Source organism: Podarcis gaigeae (genome assembly GCF_964106915.1).
Source record: "Podarcis gaigeae genome assembly, chromosome: 13".
Taxonomy (NCBI): Eukaryota; Metazoa; Chordata; class Lepidosauria; order Squamata; family Lacertidae; genus Podarcis; species Podarcis gaigeae.
The window spans coordinates 12637105-12655118 of NC_139689.1; the positions used below are offsets into that span (position 1 = coordinate 12637105).

Here is an 18014-nt window from a genome sequence, read left to right on the forward strand (position 1 = left end):
TGTCTTTGGGGTCATCTTCTTGCCTTGCTAATAGAAACAACAAAACTAACCAATGAACTTTCACTGCAAGATTCAGCCAAGCTCTAAATTCACCTTTACGCTATTAAGGAATAAAGATTGGAGCCCCTCAATTCCCTATGTGTGGACAGTGACACTTATAGAACACATACAGGGCAGCTGAGTCTCTATTGACACTTTCCCCCTCAAAATATCTTGTGCGCATTTGGGAAATATTCAAATAACAATGTGTCATTGAGCAGCAGTCTAATGAGGGATAAACAAAGGTTTCAACAGACATTACAACATTTCTTATCCCTTTAGAGAGTAGCAGATTATTTTGAGGGACAGCAAATAAAGATTTTAAAAAAGTAGTTCTCTTGGCTTTCGTATCTATGACAGCTACTATGATGCAATGAGCTTTGAAATAAGATGACATATTTCAAATTGGTTTTCATCAGCAGTTCTGGTTCTCATGAAACCTCAGAAAGCCCAGAATCATTGCCGAAATGGTTATCCTTCCCCTACAATTATCCATATTATTATGACTGAATCACCTGGACAAACCCCCAATGGCTTCCCTGATTGCAATAGAAAAAACAAGTATTACATGTTCATAAATACCACAGTGTTCTATTGGCAGCTAAGATTATCTGAAAGCAGGCAGGGCTCTGTCATTCTCCGTATGTCTCCCTTTTTCTATGTATAAGTCAGGCTTCAAATGAGTATCTCCTTTCATCTAGCATTCAAGGCAAAATTTTATAGCACAGCTGAGGCTAAGAGAAAGGTGTATAAGAACTGTTTTGGTGGAATCGCATTAAATCTGCACCATTTTGCTTAAACAAATTTGCTCTTGCAGATAGCGACACCATAGAGGGACCAGGAAAAATGCATATTTAGAGGGAAAATTTGCCATCAGGAAATTGAGGTGCTGCAATGTTTTTGATACTGCTGCTCTTCTTGCTTCCTCACCTGGTGTGCACAGTGCACCCTATGAATTGTGCCCTGACGGACCCCCTCTCAATCCCCCATGAGTGGTACCAGCCAAACGAGTTTGTAATTGGTATGATCGTATCTCAGATGCATTACATTTTCCCCAATATTTTATTTGACAGAGACCCTTCATTGGAGCTGGTTAACTTTCCAATGTAAGAATCCATTTTAATTTTAAATGCATTTTCATGAAAGCTGCTTGCTTTACTTTGTTTGTTGGTTTGCTTTAGACAGAGAGATCCTATATGCATATAAGTTGGCAAACTGCTTTGAGTTTTGTGGGAGGGAGAATCTCATATATTAATGGATGGATGTGAATATTGTTTGAAATGAAAGGCAAAATGCACATATTGACTCAACCATGTTTTGTGGTCTGATTGCACTCTAGTTACATTGCTGCTCTATACATATTTTCATCATTGTCATATAGAAATGGGTTAAGGAAGGTGTAGGTTGCAGTTATCTATTTTGTTTCTCAGATTTAACATGTTGGTCCATGTGGAAATCAGGTAACATAGGATTCTACTAAGTCATGCCTTCTGTTTTAAAATCAAATGTAATTGTTTTCTTTGTTGCATTTCATACTTTTTCTGCATAAGCTAGCTATTACTTATAAATTTCCTCTTGAATATTTATTTGTTTATTTATTATATTTCTGGCAAAACCCACAGTACCTGAAAAAGAGTTAAAGAGATTTGCATTCATTCAGGAAGTGATGTGCTATTGAATGGGCTTCTTACTTCAAGTTATTTGAACATATAGCACTGTAACTTAGAAATTAATGTATCCAACCCCCCCCCCCCGGGCCAACATTGGCTTTTGCCTCTGTCAGTTATTTCTGTCTCACTTTGAGTTTTGTTCTCTTTGTGTTTTTTATGTTATTAATCAGTTTAATCCTCTGACAAGTGCATAGGTTTATCTGCCTTGGCAACAAAATCCCTTAGCATTAATCTCCCAACATTGTTGCTTATTCTGTGGGTGCAATGCCCAACATAATATTTTTCTCTGTTTTGTGACAACACCAGCAACCTCTTGAACTAGTTGATTTATTTGCAGTGTATGTATAAAGTTCTACCAGCATATCATGGCCTCGGTGTTTGCCATTAATGAGATCATGGGAAATCCAAAACTCTTGCCCAATGTCACTCTTGGGTTTCACATCTACGACAGCTGCTCCAATTCAAGGATAACCTACCGTACTACTCTGGACATGGTCTGCAAATCACATAGTTTTTTCCCTAACTATCAATGTGGCATCCCCAAAAATCTAATAGGAGTCATTGGAGGTCTTGAATCTGACACCTCCACACGAATGGCAGACATCTTAGGTCTTTACAAGATCCCACAGGTAGGATATGTTGGTGTTTGTTATGGAAAATTTCCATAACCAACATATAATTTACTGCCGCTTGCTCATTCTGCTTTCCTTCTGCAATTTAATAATTTTTAAAGAGGATAACAATAACAAATATATAATCTGCACCAGGGTAATATTGGGGTTTCCAAAGCCATAAAGCACCATCTGGAACTCCCTCTTTGGAGAAGCTAGAATGTGTCCTTCCTTATTGTCCTTCTGCCAGCAGTTGAAGACCTTCTTGTTCCAACAGGTTTGGGAAACTGACTGCTTTTAATGAAAGAGCTTGTGTTGTGCTGTTTTTATTGTAATTATTTATATGTCTTAAACTGATTATATGTATGGTGTTTATTCTATTAATGTTGTATTGTTTTTAATGACCCCCCCCCCGTGTTTGTAGTCATTCTTGTTTTTATCTGTAAGCCACCTTGAGTCCCATCAGGGAAAAATTATGGGGTATACTACTACTACCACTGTAGTTAATTTCAGAAACTGTTTCATAATGTGCGACAGCTTCAGGGGATGAAGCTGTCAAATGTTCAATTTATTTACCAATAACATAAGCAGCTGCCTTCTTCCAGCTGAGACAAGTTGTTCATCAAGCTCAATATAGTTTACTGCACCCAAAAGTGGCTCTATAGGAAAAGAGTTAGAGATCTTGCACATCATCTGTAACAAACAAGCCAGTGGCTGTATGTAGCACATTTTTTGTGCAGTGTATCTGATTTATCACCGAGCTGCAGTTTTTCCAACCCTTCCAAACTATGACAGCCTCTCACCCCTTTCTCTGAAATGTCTGAAAATTTATATGCATTTGTTCATTTAGTTTTCTTATGGCTCCTTTGAACCAGCTGCGAATGACCAAAGCAATTGCCCAGCTTTTTACCGCATGGTCCCCAATGAAATTCTACAGTATGAGGGATTTGTCCAGTTACTTGTGCATTTTGGATGGACCTGGGTAGGGCTCATGACAATGGACACTGAAGCTGGAGAGCATTTCTCAAAGGTCTTTGAGACCATGCTTTCTGAGAGTGGAATCTGTTTAGCATTCCAGGAAACTTTTCCCAAAAATGTGCATTTCATCGGCATGGAGGAAATAGTGACTCTCTTTCTCAACATTGTGCCAGATTTCATGAGGAGCACAGCCAACGTAATTGTTTTATATGGAGAAACTGCATCCATTGCATGGGTGACAGGTATTATATTTGTAAAAACATTATTTCCTATAACAGCTGCTGATTATGAGTTAAGTTCTATAGCGAGAGTGTGGATTATGACAGCTCAAATGGATGTCACATTGCATATAGTTCAAAGGGATTTTAAAATGCAAACTCTCCATGGTGCCATCTCCTTCGCAATTCACTCAAAGAAGATTCAAGGCTTCCAAGAATTTCTTCAGACTATCAACCCTTTGAAGGCAAAGGGAGATGGTTTTATTAAGGATACCTGGGAGAATGCATTTAGCTGTTCTGTTTCGACAGACAATGTTGATGACCTCTGTACTGGGGAGGAGAGATTAGACAGCCTTCCTGCAACTTATTTTGACATGAGCATGACTGGCCACAGCTACAGTATCTATAATGCGGTCTATGCTCTGGCACATGCCTTACATATTACATACTCATCAAGATTCAGTAGAAGAGCAAAGGAGGATGGGAGACGATTGGCCCCTCATAGGGTAGAACCTTGGCAGGTAATGTCTTCTTATTGACTCTCAATGTTAAAAAGGGAAAATGGTGTCTGATCCATCTTCACTGGGATACAATATAATATTTGGGGTGTGTCTCTGCTTGCTGTTTTCAAAAAAAAAACCATTATGTGTGTTGTGTGTTTAGGCCACACTTCTTAGAAATCTCATTGGAGGGCACTCTCATATGTATAATGTCTTCCTATGAGGCTCTCGTGGCTGTGGGAGTGCTAGTAGTGGTAGCAGTTGCAAGAAGATGGTGCAATGATTTGTTGTTTGTTTCAAAGTCAGTTGCTGGCCATCACAAATGGGGAGACGGCTGCTGTGCCAAAGTCCTGTTTCAGCTTGGCATTGGCATCTGGTTTACTCCTGTGAGAACAAGATCCTGGAGCAGAAGAAACATTGGTCTGATGAATCAGGGTCTTACTATGTTCTCACTTCCTTGATTCTCCTTTTCTTTCCATTTAGATTTTCTCTTTAATTCAGAGGATCTCTTTCAACAACAGTATTGGTGATGAATTTAAGTTCAATGAACATGGAGAGTTAGCAGCCGGGTTTGATATTACAAACTTGATCACATTCCCAAATAATTCCTATGTCAGAGTCAAAGTGGGAAGGTTGGAGCCACAGGTATCATCTGGCATAAACCTCACCATTGATGACACGAGAATTGAGTGGCATGAAAACTTCAGTCAGGTTGAAAGTGACTTAATCCTATTTCTCTTCCTTCTCCTCCTCCTGATTCTCCTTCTTCTCCCATGCTAGCAACAGTATGATAATATCTCACTCTTATTTCATGTACCAGCTTACATTTACATGCCATACCTCCACTCTGAATAGCCAACAGAGGGCCTAAATCCCCCCCCCCATGCCAATGTTCATGATCATTTAAGGAGTCTGGGAGACATTATATTGAACATAAAAATAAAAAGTCATTCTTCATGCATTACATGATTAACCATTGCAGTTAATGAGCCTACATACTGTGGTGTCAAGTAAGCTTTTCTTTCTAAAACAAAGCTTATGACTTTGTTGTTGTTGTTTTATTATTTTATAAACCATACTCAGAGTGAATATGCCCATACGGTTTGAAGGAAGTTGAAACACTTACTCACATCCTACAATATTGCCATTTTTATAGGGACATCCATTCTGTATTTATCACCCCAATCATCCAGCGAATCCCAAGCAGATCTGATGACCACTAGTTAAAATAGCTAATAGAGGACAGTGAAAGTGACTAAATTCTGTGTTTCTGCTATAAAACTAAGGAGACAAGCTCTGAATGAATCTGGTGGCCAATGTCTTAACGTGCACATTTTAAATTAGTGGTTAAAGGCTTTAACCTGTATATTTTAATTGTTTTATATCTGCATTACTTATCGCGTTTTAGCTTATAGATTTTAATGTTAACCTATTTATATGTGGTTTTTTTAATTGTTGTATATTTCTGTATTTCTGGTCTGTGGCCATAATAAATCTATTCTTCTTCTTATTGGGTTAGTCTGTCTCAGTTTCCATAAAACTGATATAGGGTAATAGCCATCTAAGACATAATAATTTAATTGAGAATGGGTATTTCACCAATACCCAAAGCTGGATGGCTGACAGCAGTGAAGTGATGGACCTTCCTCTAAGCTTTCTATATTCACTGGAATTGAATTTCCTTTCTTCAATAATAGGTACGTCCCTTCTCCCAGTGTAATGAAAAATGTCCTCCTGGTACCAGCAAGAAAAAGAAAGAGGGGGAGAAATTTTGTTGCTATGATTGCACTTCGTGTCCGGAAGGGAAGATTTCAGACCAGCAGGGTAGGAGATTTATTATTAAGAAATATGGATCTGATCAAATAGTCAATTGTGTGTGACTTGCGACAAGTTGTATAATCTGAAAGATATACCAATGCCTGTCTTTGATGATCTTTTTGAGTCCTTGGTAGCTGTCTGAAGTAGAAATGAAATAATGTGTTTATCACACATTCTCCAATTATCTTAAATGGTTTTGCTCAGTCATTTGGATAAAAAAGAAAGGCAATCTGTATAGAATACCCCCAGCGTGCTCCTGATCATGGCTCCACCACTGAGTCTTGTAATTGTTTTATTGGGTTTCTATTATGAAAAATAGGGACGCAGGTGGCGCTGTGGGTTAAACCATAGAGCCTAGGACTTGCTGATCAGAAGGTCGGCGGTTCAAATCCCCGCGACGGGGTGAGCTCCCATTGCTTGGCCCCTTCTCCTGCCAACCTAGCAGTTCAAAAGAATGTCAAAAGTGCAAGTAGATAAATAGGTACCGCTCCGGCGGGGAGGTAAATGGCACTTCCGTGTGGTGCTCTGGTTTTCCAGAAGCGGCTTAGTCATGCTTGCCACATGACCCAGAAGCTGTACACCACGGTGCTCCCTCGGCCAATAAAGCCAGATGAGCGCCGCAACCCCAGAGTCAGCCACGACTGGACCTAATGGTCAGGGGTCCCTTTACCTTTATTATGAGAAATGGGGAAACACAGCTTTCCCTCCCATCTCCTGGAAACCTTCCTATGCTTTTATGTGAAGCACAAGTGATGAAGGTTCTGGAGATCAAGAAAGGCAAAATGCACATTTTCTCCTTTCTTCCCTTGTGAAGTCTCTTGATACTGAATAGGGAGTAGAGGTTTTTAACCTCACACCATATGAATATTGGTGCATCACTGCCTCCAAGATACTGTTCAGTGTGATAGGCTCAAGTAGAGTTCTTTCTCCCTCCCTCCCTCCCTCCTTTCTTCTTCAGATGTGTCACCATCTTTCTTTCTTTCTTATAAATGCTATCATGAGGTCCACAGAACCTCATCAGGTTATTTTTTTTCTTTTTTTTGTTTAGAATTTTGCTTTTAATTTGCAAATAAATAAATTTATGCATATCTGTGGGGATTGGCAGACTGTGGAAATTATTGCTTTAGGGCTGCATCCAACCAAATCCTACTTAGAGTAGATCCACTTAAAGAAGTTGATGAACATAATGTAGCCATGTGCCTTAATTTCAATACATCTACTCTGCATAGGACTAGCACTGGATACAACCCTCAGCTTCAGGTTTTGTTGTTTCGCTTCCAGACTGATAAACATAACTTCTAGTATTGGAGGGAAGAGGTGAATCTTTTTAAGGTAACCAATACATTCTCTGTCAATTTTAAAATCCCCTCTGGGAAAAAAAGCAATTTGTTAAGCAAAAAAAATTCCTAAACTCATAAAATAAGCATAAAATAAGGTGAACAGCAGTTTGGACAATTTAGAACCAGCAAAAAAATGAATATCACACAGACATAGAATGAAGTGTGTGCGGGGGGAATAAAGCACTCAACATGTTAAAATTTAAAAGGCCCAGGGGAAAATATACTTGGAATACCTGTTATGTTCTACACACTGCTCTAAATTCCCATCATACAGCTTAATAAAGAAGGTATAGTTAGGGTCTGATATGGTTAGGGTCTTTTGTGGCTGCAAGTATTGAGTTATATGGACCTGTTTGAAAGGGTATCTTATTCCAGAAAACAAATCAATTTTAAATTTGGTATTTTTTCCACTTTTAGACATGGATTATTGCATCAGCTGCTCAGAAGATCAGTACCCAAATAAGGGAAAGGATCACTGCCTCCCCAAAGTCCAGACCTTCCTCTCTTTTGAAGAACATTTGGGTATTTCTTTAGCAACACTGGCTCTATACTTTTCCCTGGTCACAGCTCTGGTACTTGCAGTCTTCATTAAGCACAGGGACACTCCCATTGTCAAAGCCAACAACCGAAGCCTTACCTATATTCTCCTGATCGCTCTCCTTCTTTGCTTTCTCTGCTCTTTGCTCTTCATTGGACAACCCAATAAGGTGACCTGCCTGCTTCGACAAACAGCATTTGGCATCATCTTCTCCATTGCTATTTCTTCAGTTTTGGCCAAAACCATTACAGTGGTTGTAGTTTTCATGGCCTCCAAACCAGGAAGCATTTTCCAGAAATGGGTGGGGAAAAGGTTGGCACTTTCAATTGTCTTTTCCTGTTCTCTTACTCAGCTAGGCATTTGTGCTGTTTGGTTGGCCACATCTCCCCCATTTCCAGGTCAGGACATGCACTCAGTGTCTGGAGAAATCATTGTGGAATGTAATGAAGGGTCAGTCTCCATGTTCTACTGTGTCTTGGGCTACATGGGCTTTTTGGCAACCGTCAGTTTTAGTGTAGCTTTCCTAGCCAGAAAGTTGCCAGACAGTTTCAATGAAGCCAAGTTCATCACTTTCAGCATGCTGGTCTTTTGCAGTGTGTGGCTATCTTTTGTTCCAACCTACCTGAGCACCAAAGGAAAATACATGGTAGCTGTGGAAATCTTCTCCATCTTGGCCTCCAGTGCTGGGTTGCTAGGCTGCATCTTTTCTCCAAAATGCTACATTATTATTTTGAGGCCTGAGTTGAACAACAGGGAACAGCTAAAACGAAGAAATAATTGAATAATGGCAGAGTTTCTGGTGTCATTTTAAGATCCTTAAAGGAACACATTAATAAGTACTTGGGTCATCCACCAGGAACTGCGCTACACTTACAACTTTTTGCTGAAATTATATATCTAAGGATTTTAAATATATTCAGAAATAAAATAATATTTTGCATGCAGTACTTATGTGTGTTCACTTTTTGCCACAAATCTGAAGAAGTGCACAATCTGACTATGACATGATTTCTGACCAAACAAATTTCTGCTGTGGAGTGTGTGTGTGTGTGTGTGTGTGTGTGTGTGAGAGAGAGAGAGAGAGAGAGAGAGAGAGAGAGAGAGAAGGGAAATGCAAGCTGAGCAATAATTGTGAGTAATAAATGGTTCCTAGGCATGTTCATCAGGTATCATGGAGATTATACAATAACACCCCCTGAATGTCCCAAGAAGAGGGATGTGTAACATCAGGTCTGGGGGAGAAATGCTGCCCATCCAATTGTTGCTTGATGACAACTGAGGGAGCAAAAATTCCAAACCAAATCAGTCACAAACGGGGGGGGGGGGGGATATGAGTCTGTATTAGAATACATAAGCATGACTAAGATTAATGTATTACCATAAAGTTGCATATGTTCTGTATATGGTACAGAATCTGTTGCAGTAGATACTACAAATAAGACCTAAATGGAATAACAAAAAATAATTGCTCGATTTGTTCAGCAAGAAAAAGAGGCAGTTGTAGAGTTTATGAGTTGATCCCAGAAACAGATAGGTATTATTATTCAGGCATTCTGTTCTGGGTCATAAGGTCATCCCAAAAGGAAATATATAACATATTCGAATGGAAGAATTAATGGCACAGACTGACATACCTGACATCAGGCAAATATGAGCCCCCCCCCCCCACTGGCAAGCAAGGCTCCCTCTCAGCTCCCATCAGCACTGACACCTCTGGGATGTCCCATTGGAATCAGCTGCATGTGCAAGTTCCCCATTAGGAACTTTTTAGGCTGAGCCCCACAAGTAAGTGACACAAGTTAACCTCAAAAGTTTTCTTAACTGGGTAGGAAGAGGGTGATCTGAAAGTTGGGGACATTGACACCAGTTCCTTGTCATGGTCTTTCAGCACCTTTCCACTTCTGCAAAGGTGGAGGATCTATGAAGAAGGTCCACCCACGGAGGCTGATGGATCCAATGGGATTCCAGATGGCTCTGGGGGTTTTCTGGCTGATTTGACCAGCCCTGTGGTCAAAGTACTGCCCAACCTCTGGAATATCCAAATGGTTTGGGCTGTTGACATGGCTGATATTGAGCACCCTTGCCCACTTGGGTCAAAAGAATGCAAATTGGTATGGAAATGTGAATTAAAGACTGTGAAAACAGAAACTGAGACAAACCAAAATTGCTCCTCTCTATATGCTGATGACAATGTCCTGGTTAAATTAAGAAATATGTCCCAGCATTAAAATTTGTTATAGAAGGCTTGGAGTGGAAAAAAGAATAGTATTGCATGCCATCCCCAATCTCTGAGTGGTGCAAGAGTCCAGAGAATTCTAGGCATGTTTTCCCATGTTTATTGTTTCCTTTTGGAAATTGAGACACAGATGAGACTATTGCGTCTTTGTGATATATGGTTTATTTACACATATGTACAACCTGAGCCTACGATGGAGGGGTTCACAGCATAATCACCCTAGCAGGGTCTTGTTTCTCCCATATCTGCAACCTTCGATTCAAACTGACCTCAGCAATAACTCTGACTGTCTCTCTAACTTTCTGTGTTTTACGGACTGCTGCTTTTACCAGACTGCAACCTTTTTTCCTTAGCTCAAATCACGCCCAAACTATTCTAAACTCAACTCTGCTTTAAGAAAGGGGGTAAAGGGAAAATCACAAAGGAGGAAAATACATGAGTAGCCAACAATTGCAGGGGAAAAGCTGGACTGGCTAAAGTTGGGGTTTGCAAGAGAAGTTAAAAATAAAATAAAAGGTTTATTTGGCTATGTCTGAAGAGGAAGAACAAGCAAGTGGTAGGTCCTTTTATGGGAAAGGCTACTCAACACCTACTTTGCCTCTTTCTTCACCCAAAAGGGAAGTGATGCCCAACCTAGTGATAACAGAATAAATGATGTAAGGAGGGAGCACCAGCCCAAGATAGGAAAAGAGGTAGTGAGGGAACACCTAGCTACTTTAAATGAATTCAAATCTACAGGGCCTGATGACCTGCATCCAAGGTTACTAAAGAAACTTGCGGGTGTAATTTCAAAGCATTTGACTATTATCGTGGAGAATTCTTGGAGAACAGGTGAGGTCCCTACAGATTGGAAGTGGGCAAATATTCTCCCCAACTTCAAAGGGGGATGGGAGGAAGACCCAGGAGCTGGGTATGTTTAGCCTGGAAAAGAGGAGTGTGAGATAGCCATCTTCAGATATGTTAAGGGCTGTCACACGGAAGAGGAAGCATGCTTGTTTCGTCCTGCTCTGAAGGGTAAGACTCAAACCAATGGCTTCAAGTTACAAGAAAAGAGATTCTGGCCAAACATTTGGAAAAACTTTCTGATAGTAAGAGGTGTTTGGCAGTGGAACAGACTCCCACGAGAGGTGGTGGGCTTTCCTTCCTTGGAGGTTTTTAAACAGAGGTTGGATGGCCATCTGCCACGGATACTTTAGCTAAGATTACTGCATTGCTGGGGGTTAGACTATATGACCCTTGGGTCCCTTCCAACTTTTATGATTCTATGAAAACTCTTTGTTTTCTGAACTAACTCTGACACAAACAGTTCCCTCCCTTTGGCTTTCTTGTTCGTCTGATACCTTCCCTTTGTCATTTGTAGTGGCTCATCAACTAGGAAATTACCAACCTAGCTTGGCTATTCAAGCAATTGAATCCATGCCGGACCCAGGAATTAGAAGCAGGGTCCAAGAATTAGAAGGGAGTCTGGGCATTCAGCCTACCACCTCCCCCCAAAAGTCTCATAACACCATGAAGAAAGTGAAACAAAGGGCTCAGGTGGGATCTACAATTCTGTGTAAATATCAACAGAAGGTATATTTTTTGATTCAGTGGTACCCCGGGTTAAGAACTTAAGAGGTCCGTTCTTAACCTGAAACTGTTCTTAACCTGAGGTACCACTTTAGCTAATGGGGCCTCCTGCTGCTGCTGTACCACCGCTGCACAATTTCTGTTCTCATCCTGAAGCAAAGTTCTTAACCCGAGGTACTATTTCTGGGTTAGCAGAGGCTGTAACCTGAAGCGTCTGTAACCTGAGTTGCCACTGTACATTATTTTTATATATATATAAAAAAAGATTTGCACTGAAAACTGACTTGGTTTCATGTTTGATATATATGTCAACTAATAAAATTCAGAAAATCATGACATAAAACCAGCATTATTTCATTATACCCAGGCAATAAAGTATTGAATAATAGAAAGATTTCCTTTACAAATTGTGTGTGTGTGTGTTTGTGTGTGTGTGTGTGTGTGTGTGTGTGAATATATCAGACTTGCATCTCATTTTTTTAAAAAAAAAACCATTTCACACCACAAAATTCTGAAGATATTTAGACCCTTCAAGTAGTCCCAATTTATTAACACATTTTACATTTCAGTATAGATTACCCAAAATATAAATAAAAACATGAACTCTTTCTTCATATGTTACAGAAATAGACTTTGGAGCTTCAGATTGGGTCCCACAAAGAAGACTCTATTTTGATAGGATTATAACTTCACTTAAAATAAAAAGTAATGCTTTCACAACAACCCTATGATAATTGCTTCAGTCTGGCTCCCACAAAGAAATATAACTTCAATAAAAATAAAATATTTTTTTTTCATCTCAAAACAACCCTACAATAATAATAAATGCTTAAATACTTTCATTATTTCACATAGTACCAGTTTTTCTGTAGCTATGTTATATTTTCCTGTGCAGGGGGAAAATACCCAGATTTATTATTCATTTATTTCTCTGCATTATCTGCTCTTTGTTGTTAAGCTCAGGCCTAAAAACAATAATGTAGCATTTAGGAGAAAAGATACATCCTAGTAACCCTGCACTGGAAGCCAAGATGGAGAAAATCTCCACAGCCACCATGTATTTTCCTCTGGTGCTCAGGTACGTAGGAACAAAAGAGAGCCAAACGCTGCAAAAGACCAGCATGCTGAAAGTGATGAACTTGGCTTCATTAAAACTGTCAGGCAACTTCCTGGCTAGGAAAGCTACTGTGAAGCTGACAATGGCTAGGAAGCCCATGTAGCCCAAGACACAATAAAACATGATGCTTGAGCCTTCATTACATAGCAATATAATTTCTTCAGTCCCTGAGGGTGTGTCCACATCTGGGAATGGTGGAAAGGTTCCCAACCACAGAATACAAATCCCTACTTGAGTACTAGAGGAGGAGATGACTACGGAATAAGCCAAGCGTTTACCAATCCATTTCCTCATCCTGGATCCCGGTTTAGTAGCCATGAATGCCAAAACCACAGAGATGGTTTTGGCCAAGATGCTAGAAAGGGCTACAGAGAAGACAATACCGAAAGCAGTTTGTCGCAGAAGACAGGTCACCCCATTAGGCCTTCCGAGGAACATCAAGGAGCACAGGAAACACAAGAGAAGGGAGATGAGGAGAATGTAGGTGAGGCTTCTGTTGTTGGCCTTGACTATGGCAGTGTCCCGGCATTTAATGAAGATGACAAGCACCAGAACTGTGGTCAGAGACAACAAAAGCGCAAAGGAAATTAGAACAATGCCCAAAGTGTCATCAAAAGCCAGGAAGTTTGGAATCTTAGGAATGCATTGATCCCGATCTTTGTTTGGATAGTGATCATTTGGACAAGAGACACAAGTTTCCATATCTGGGGAGGGGAAGAAATTTAATTCAATTAAAATTGTTCTCAAGTTTTTTCAAGAGTCCACCTAACAGATTCACCATGGGTTACAAAACCTTCTGAACTATTGGCTCCCAAAAAAGGAATGCCAGCAATCAAAGAAATGTGTGTGTGTGTGTGTGTGTGTATTTGTGTACTCACTCTTGACCAAAACAAAAAAAATTTCTTCCAGTAGCACCTTAAAGACCAACTAAGTCAGTTCTTGGTATGAGCTTTCGTGTGCATGCACACTTCTTCAGATACACTGAAACAGAAGTTTCCAGACCCTTCTATATAGTGAGAAGGTGGGGAGGGGTATTACTCAGAAGGGTGGTGGGAATGGGTGATTGGCAGATAGCTGTGATGAGCCTGTTGACGACTCTTAACGACTGCAATAGGTCTTACAGTCGTTAAGAGTCGTCTACAGGCTCATCACAGCTATCTGCCAATCACCCATTCCCACCACCCTTCTGAGTAATACCCCTCCCCACCTTCTCACTATATAGAAGGGTCTGGAAACTTCTGTTTCAGTGTATCTGAAGAAGTGTGCATGCACACGAAAGCTCATACCAAGAACTGACTTAGTTGGTCTTTAAGGTGCTACTGGAAGAATTTTGTTTTGTTTTGACTATGGCAGACCAACACGGCTACCTATCTGTAACTCACTCTTGACCCCCATTCTCCCCGTCTTAGAATAATAACTGCTGTGCAGTAAAAAGAGAGATTCAGTGCAAATGATATCCAATATCGGGGAAGCTAGATAATTTTGCAACATGAGCAAAAATAATAAATATTAATTATTATTAATGAAAGGTCCTCTGGGTTTTCTTCTCCTGTATGCACCACCTAGAAGAGAAGTTGAACGTGCTGGAATGTGTGACAAAGGCAGAGATAAGGATAGATGCTGGGGATGGACCAAAGGAGATTAACAAAAAGGAAAGAGCTACTGGGCGAATGGTTTATGGGAACATTCATAACCAATGTGTGGAACAGCGAAAGATGTAGAAAGGAAGGGACAGAATGAGGAATTGGAGACTTATTTAGGATGTGCTTTTCTGGAAGTCTGAGCAGTGGTGAGCCAGAAACTATATTGTTTGAAAGGACTATGAGTACAATGTCTAGGTCTCTATATTTCTAACAAGGTCAAGGTAAAGGACCCCTGACAGTGAAGTCCAGTCGCATACGTCTCTGGGGCTGTAGCGCTCATCTCGCTTTACAGGCTGAGGGAGCCAGCGTTTGTTCGCAGACAGTTTTTCCTGGGTCATGACTCATGACTAAGCTGCTTCTGGCAAAACCAGAGCAGTGCACGAAAACGGCATTTACCGTCCCGCCAGAGAGGTACCTATTTATCTACTTGCACTTTGGAATGCTTTCAAACTGCTAGGTTAGCAGGAGCTAGGACTGAGCAACGGGAGCTTACCCCATTGCAGGGATTTGAACCGCCGACCTTCTGATTGGCAAGCCCAAGAGGCTCAGTGGTTTAGAACACAGCACCACCCACATCCTTTTCTATATTTCTAAGGAGACACAAATACACTAGGTAAATGTGAGTACAATGTATTATTGCTTGGGGGCTCTCAATACTTTATTGAAGAATCTCATAACAGGTCTGCTTTAAAAGTATTTTTTTCACACTGACTAAAAATAATGAACAATATTAATGGAATGTTCTTCCACATTTTTCAGACCATGGATCATGCCATTATTACATCAGTGTTACTCAGAAATATTTTTTTACCTGTGTTTCTATTATATTAAAAGTTCAAATAATATTAACAAGATCTTTCCATAAAGCTTAACCATATAAACAATAAGAACCATATATTATGCCATGATTTGAAGGGGGGCACCCGAAGTTAATAACAGCTAACTTGCAAAATAGTAAATCCTACCAATCTCATCAGAAAACATCCCATCTGGACATGGAGCACAATCATAACAGCAAAATTTCTCCCCCTCCTTTTTAAACTTCCGGTAACCAGGATGGCAGTGGTCATTACATACTGAAGGGGGTGGCACCTATCCAAAGGGAAAGGTTATTATTAAGAAAATGCCTGGGAAATTGATCTTAAATCAGTATGAATCACCAGTAAATAGGAGTGTAAATGATATGGAATAGCATATTCATATGAGCACAGGTGCAAGTTTCACTGGATGAAATACTGATTATGTCAGGCATCTTAAACACTAAAGTTAGAATTTCTGTACTGAGCTCAGCAAGCACTCAAACATGTTATCTGATGTAATGCCATTAACTAGTTTAGAGACCCTATGACCCTCCATATTTTGTTGAATTAGCATTCCTATCAAGCAAAGTTTCCCAGCTGAAGGGCCAAAGGTATGCATTAGGTGAAAAAGAATTACATCTAACCTGAACTTAGCTGGCTTAGCATAGTTAGGATGGTTCTCTTATATAGGACACAAAATCAATAAAGGGAATTAATTTAATGGAAGAACTAAATGAAAAGATAACAATCTATTTGAATATTCATTGGTAGCTCGCCTATAAAGCATCTTGGTATTTATTTATTAAACACTCAGAGAAAAGGATTTTCAAGCTAATCATTCCAAATTTGAAGAGCCTGTAAAAGAAGGTCCTTTGAAAAGACCTTAAAACATCTATTGACTGCATAGTATAGTTACATTAAAAATGAAACCCTACGCCAAAGATAAATGGACATAAATCTGACATCAGAAATCACAAGACAGAGAAGCCAGTAGGAGAACACTTCAATCTCCCAGGACATTCAATACAAGATCTCAAAGTAGCTTTCTTATTACAAAAGAATTTCAGAAATAGACTTGAAAGAGAAGTTGCTGAATTGCAACTTATTACCAAACTTAAAACCATGGAGAGACCTGGTCTGAATAGAGATATTGGATTCTTGTCTCATTACATATGCTAAAGCTATTATTGGTCATCTGCAGTACATACTATCCCATGCTTTTTCCTGTCACTAACAGTCGTCAACAAGTTTACCATACCCATTGAGTAAATCACCCATCTCCTACTAAACACCCTCCTACTATGTATAAGGGCCTGGTGACTTCTGTTTCAGTGTATCTGAAAAAGTGTACATGCACATGAAACGTATACCCAGAACTAACTTAGTTGGTCTCTAAGGTGCTACTGGACAATATTTATTTATTTATTTATTTATTTATTTATTTATTTAGTCTGCATCAGACCAACACGGCTACCTACCTGAGTTAAAAATGAACGTAACAGAAGATATTTTTATTTCTGTTTTAAAATTTAATTGTATCAATCACATATATTATTTTGAAGAAATAATAAACTGTGGGCAGGCTATCTGTGGAATGGGGAAACAGCTAGGATATTAATTATGACATTTCAAAAACCACAGAGTAGGAGTGGAAATCAATATCCTAAATAAATATTATATCCTGATGCGATGGAGGTAAAGATGCTGGAGGGATAGATAAATATGAAGCATTAATCAATTAAGAATAATAATTGGGATAGTTCCAAAAGTTAGGATTGCCCCCTACATCACCCTGATTCACCTCATAATTTCATATATGTACAAAGCCGATACACACATTTATTATGTATTATTATTAGTGTTGTGATGAGGATTTGGTTTCAAATAAATCCAATAACCAGAGGGTTAAAACCAATATTCTAAAAACAGCAGAAACATGAATAAAAATGTTTCAATTAGATCCTCTGGAGCAGAAGAATATTCATAGAATCATAGAATCATAGAATCATAGAGTTGGAAGAGACCACAAGGGCCATCGAGTCCAACCCCCTGCCAAGCAGGAAACACCATCAGAGCACTCCTGACATATGGTTCTCAAGCCTCTGCTTAAAGACCTCCATAGAAAATCCTTTATTATGCCTGGCAATGAAAGGGCATAATAAAGGCTCTGAATATTCTTTTGCTCCATTGGATCTAATTGAAATATTTTTATTCATGCAAAGAAGGGGCAGCTGGGTGCATTTGCCCCAGGCCTTGGAGAGTTAAGATAGTTGGAGGCCCCCGCCAGAGACTTGCCAGTCCTATACTGTCATGCCATGGAGGCCTCTAATAAGATTCAGACAAGCTCGGTTCTGGGGGAGTTTTATAAGTTATGTGATGTCTAACTGATTTCAGTGACAAGTCTAGCAGCAGAGCCTCTGGTTTCAGCTATTACAGAAAAAGAACATTTCTTCAAGGAAGGGACTGGTCTGCTTTCTATAATCACTTTTAAACATCATTGTATCCAATCTGCTTAATACTTGAAGGGTTCCAGTCATCTTATGTATTTCCCCCCAGGATTAACTCAAAGATGTTAAATGCAGATGGATTGTGCCAGGAATGAGATGTCTGGGTTAAAATATGGCTTAAGCTTCCTTTAAATACCATCGTGGCCATAGTCCAGGAGGCGTTGCTGAAGGTAGCGTTTTTCTAGCACTGGACTCCAGCTGAGCTTTTGTGCATCACCTTTTCAATGCCATCCCTTTGATGGTGGAGCTACAACCTTCTACATTTATGGGGAAACCTTTATACATTTATAGCGGGCATGTTACAAGCTTACTGGGGTTTGGCAAAGTATATTTGATGTTATTCCTGGTATTACTGGTTAGCCGTCTTATTGTTTGATCATGAATGTCGCTACTTGAGAGGTAGTATGGCTCTTTCCCTACCTGAGTCAAG

At 39.7% G+C, this 18014-nt stretch overlaps 2 protein-coding genes across 2 annotated transcripts; one reads left to right on the forward strand and one right to left on the reverse strand.

Moving 5' to 3' along the window:
• Window positions 1-2074: 2074 nt before the first annotated feature.
• Window positions 2075-8493, forward strand: LOC310830773 (vomeronasal type-2 receptor 26-like; the record flags this gene model as incomplete). Its single annotated transcript, XM_083710613.1, has 5 exons — window positions 2075-2338; window positions 3171-4037; window positions 4500-4727; window positions 5714-5840; window positions 7592-8493. 5 exons carry the CDS (start codon window positions 2075-2077, stop codon window positions 8491-8493), a joined length of 2388 nt encoding a protein of 795 aa, XP_083566739.1.
• Window positions 8494-12436: 3943 nt separating this feature from the next.
• Window positions 12437-13336, reverse strand: LOC310830774 (vomeronasal type-2 receptor 26-like; the record flags this gene model as incomplete). The annotated part of the gene is made up of 1 exon (XM_083710614.1): window positions 12437-13336. The coding sequence occupies one exon, from the start codon at window positions 13334-13336 to the stop codon at window positions 12437-12439; it is 900 nt and encodes a 299-aa protein (XP_083566740.1).
• Between the last annotated feature and the right edge of the window lie 4678 nt (window positions 13337-18014).